General features: G+C 44.9%; 1 protein-coding gene across 2 annotated transcripts in view; it reads left to right on the top strand.

Annotated features, from left to right (window-relative positions):
* gtf3c2 (general transcription factor IIIC, polypeptide 2, beta) overlaps positions 1 to 1,818 on the top strand; it is a 39,339-nt gene extending 37,521 nt beyond the window's left edge. For both annotated transcript variants that reach the window (XM_076272580.1, XM_076272579.1), the window contains exon 19: positions 927 to 1,818. In XM_076272580.1, the coding sequence (XP_076128695.1) occupies positions 927 to 1,148 (222 nt within the window). In that variant the 3' untranslated portion in view covers positions 1,149 to 1,818. The remainder of the gene's footprint in view (positions 1 to 926) is intronic.
* The last annotated feature ends 1,207 nt before the right edge of the window (positions 1,819 to 3,025 follow it).

Genomic DNA, 3,025 nt, shown 5'->3' with positions numbered 1-3,025 from the left:
ATAGGCCTTAATCGTGCACTCCAACCTCGCTTAGCTGCCTCCTCTGCTATTTCAGTGTATTTAGCTCTCTTCAGCTCATTGGCCACTTCCACTCTGTCTTCCCAAGGAACAGTGAGTTCAATAAAGTGAACTATCTTCTCTGAATCCGACCATAGAAATACGTTGGGTCGTAGCTTAGTACTCACTATATGTGGAGGTACCGCCATCTGCTGGCCAAGATCAACCTTCATTTCCCAGCCCGCCCCATTTTTCAACTGGCCGGTTTTACACCTGGCCTTCGCGGAACAAGGTTTATCCCCCTGACGTACAAAGTTAATTTGCCTTACCCCTTTACTAGCTGCTAATGAATTGACCTCTCCTTTTATCCTCTATTGCCGCTGCCACACATTTCAATACCTGGTTATGACGCCACGTATACCGCCCCTGGGTGAGACTTACCTTGCATCCTGATAGGATATGGTGGAGACTGCCCACACACGAGCAAAGTATGCATTTATCATCCTCACCAAACCATTGACTTAAATTCTTGGGAGATGGGAGCACATCATATGTAGCACCTAACATAAATCTGATCTTACCAGCTTCCATGCCCCATAGATCTTTCCAAGCATAAAAAAGCATAATGTGTAACTAACCCAGAACATAATCTAGATTTAAAATGTTTGTAAAGATCACCTCGCTGCACTGAAGCTTTTAAAGCTACATTCTTTAGTCTGTCCTACCTTATAAAAGCCCTTTTAGTTCCGGCAAAGTCCTGCATTTTTCCAGCCTTTAAAAAGCCCCCTTAATTCCTGCAAGTTCTTGTATCTACCCTGCTTTTTAAACCCTCCCTTACTTCTTGTAAGTCCCTGCATCTGCCATCTGAGTTCCTGTGAGTTCCTGCGTCCTCTCAGGCTTTTGAAAGCCTCTGTGTTCCCTCCCCACAGGTGCGCTTCAGCCCCAACCTGGGCACCAGTACGTGGGTGGTGTCGGGCGGGCAGGCGGGCCTGGTGCGTGTCCACTGCCTGCGCGCCCTGCTGTGCTCCAGCATGGAGAAGATCCAGCAGGAAAGCGAGGTCCAGTTCTCCACCATGTTCCCCACTCAGGACGAGCCGGACGCCGCCACCACCGTCCAGAGCAGCACGGAGGGCACCGTGCTGGTCACCTAGCGGCACACCAGAGCTCATTTGGACAGCTAGACGTGCTGCTGGTCACCTAGCGGCACACCAGAGCTCATTTGGACAGCTAGACGTGCTGCTGGTCATCAGAGGCACACCAGAGCTCATTTGGACAGCTAGACGTGCTGCTGGTCATCAGAGGCACAAGCTGAGGAGGGGATGTTTTCGTCCTTTCTCATGGAGAAGGGATACATTTGAGAGGAATGAGGCAAGACAGGTATACCGGTGGCTGCGGATTGCCATGTGGTGCCCTCTGCAGATAGACAGACCCACTAGTAGGCAGACCCAGTGGAGGAAAGAGACTGAAGGATCTTTTCTTAATCTTTGCAGGACCAAGATTGCCGCCCTTCTGAGCTTGCCCATGTCGTTTGAAAGGTCATTTGTTTTAAAAACTTAAACATGTGGATTTGTGTGTTGTTGTTTTTATATTTGTACAGTTTTCTACTGTTTGTAAATAACTCCTGGGCATAACACTTGAAGATGACCCCACTGACGCAACAGCTCTTGGAAAGTATTTCATTCTTCTTTCTGTCCTATCTGTTTTTGTTCTGCTCAACGGGTCAGGCATTTTAGTTAAATTAATAATGAATTTCATGTGTTATTTATTTTAAATGGGTTCTAATCAACCATTGAACTTTTATTAAAAATTACATTTGTTTCATTTCCTGTTTCCTGTCAGCTGCTAGAATGATGGTTGCAGTTGAGTGCTTTGTCATGGTCAGTGTGTGTATGGCGTCCGTCCGTGCTACTGCTGTCGGAGTTTGTCACTGTCTGATGGGTGTACGTACGGCTGTCTGCCTGTCACCCAGTGCATCAGTCTCCATTAGGGGTCTGGAGATCACAGAAATGTATTGAAAGTAGAGATGCACCGATTGCAATTTTCTGGGCCGATGCCGATTTCGATTTTTCATAGAGTTTGACCTGCCGATACCGATTTCATTTCTTCTAACCATTTTACAGCACACAAACACAAATAGTTATTTTCCATCTTTTCTTTAATAGAACATGTTAATATAGAAATTTAATCAACTTATCAATAATGAAATGGCTGTTTAAAAAAATGGAACCGGTGAGCAGACAGATTCTTCTTCAAGTCTAACTTCAGCTGCAGTATCAAACTATAATGCTTCACAGTGTGGGACATTCATTTCACAGACTTGGCTACTAAAAAGCACTGAATCATCCGGGGAGGGTCTTCAATAGCAATTTACCAGGTACATCTCAGGTGTGGATGACAACATGACTGTGTTCTGCACATGGATGGGTGTGTGTGTAGGACTTCTTCTCAGGCTAGCTGAGTTTTTATTGTGTGCATTTACCTATGTTTAAAGATATTACATTTTCAACATTCATTCAGCTGGTACAACTTAAACTTGATGAGAAACATGGAGCTTGTCAAATGGATGGATGTTCTTTTGTGTAACTTTCTTTGAACTGTGTGAGCTGCACGTTCTAGTCTGGGAACTTTCGTGATACAACTTTTCTGTGTGCACTTGGAGCACCTCTCCTGCATTTCATGCTTAGTAGATGCAGCTAATTAGCCCGCGGTCATCCTGGACTGGAGAGCTGCCAAACGGATTAATGTCGCTCCCTCCTATCCGGCGACATTAATAATCAGCCTTATTACTGCTGTGTGAGAAGCGGCATTGGTCCTACTGGACGGCAGCGCTGTAAGAGCCACATTAATCACTGTGTCAGAAGACAAATGTTTATTTTTTACACATGGGGAAAGACCTTTCATGTTCACCGGACGCCAGAAAAAAAGTATTACAAAAAACTTTCTTTTACCATCTGCTCATGTTTATTGCAATTTACAAAAGTCCCACCACAATATAAATGAAATATCAAACAGCATGTTGGTTGACAGA

This window comes from Alosa pseudoharengus, unplaced genomic scaffold (genome assembly GCF_046254945.1).
Source record: "Alosa pseudoharengus isolate Yale_2024_CS ecotype anadromous, Long Island Sound unplaced genomic scaffold, YU_APseudo_1.1 YU_APseudo_1.1_scf_7, whole genome shotgun sequence".
Classification (NCBI taxonomy): domain Eukaryota; kingdom Metazoa; phylum Chordata; class Actinopteri; order Clupeiformes; family Clupeidae; genus Alosa; species Alosa pseudoharengus.
The sequence above is the reverse complement of the archived record's forward strand: the minus strand, read 5'-3'. Positions and strand labels throughout refer to the sequence as shown.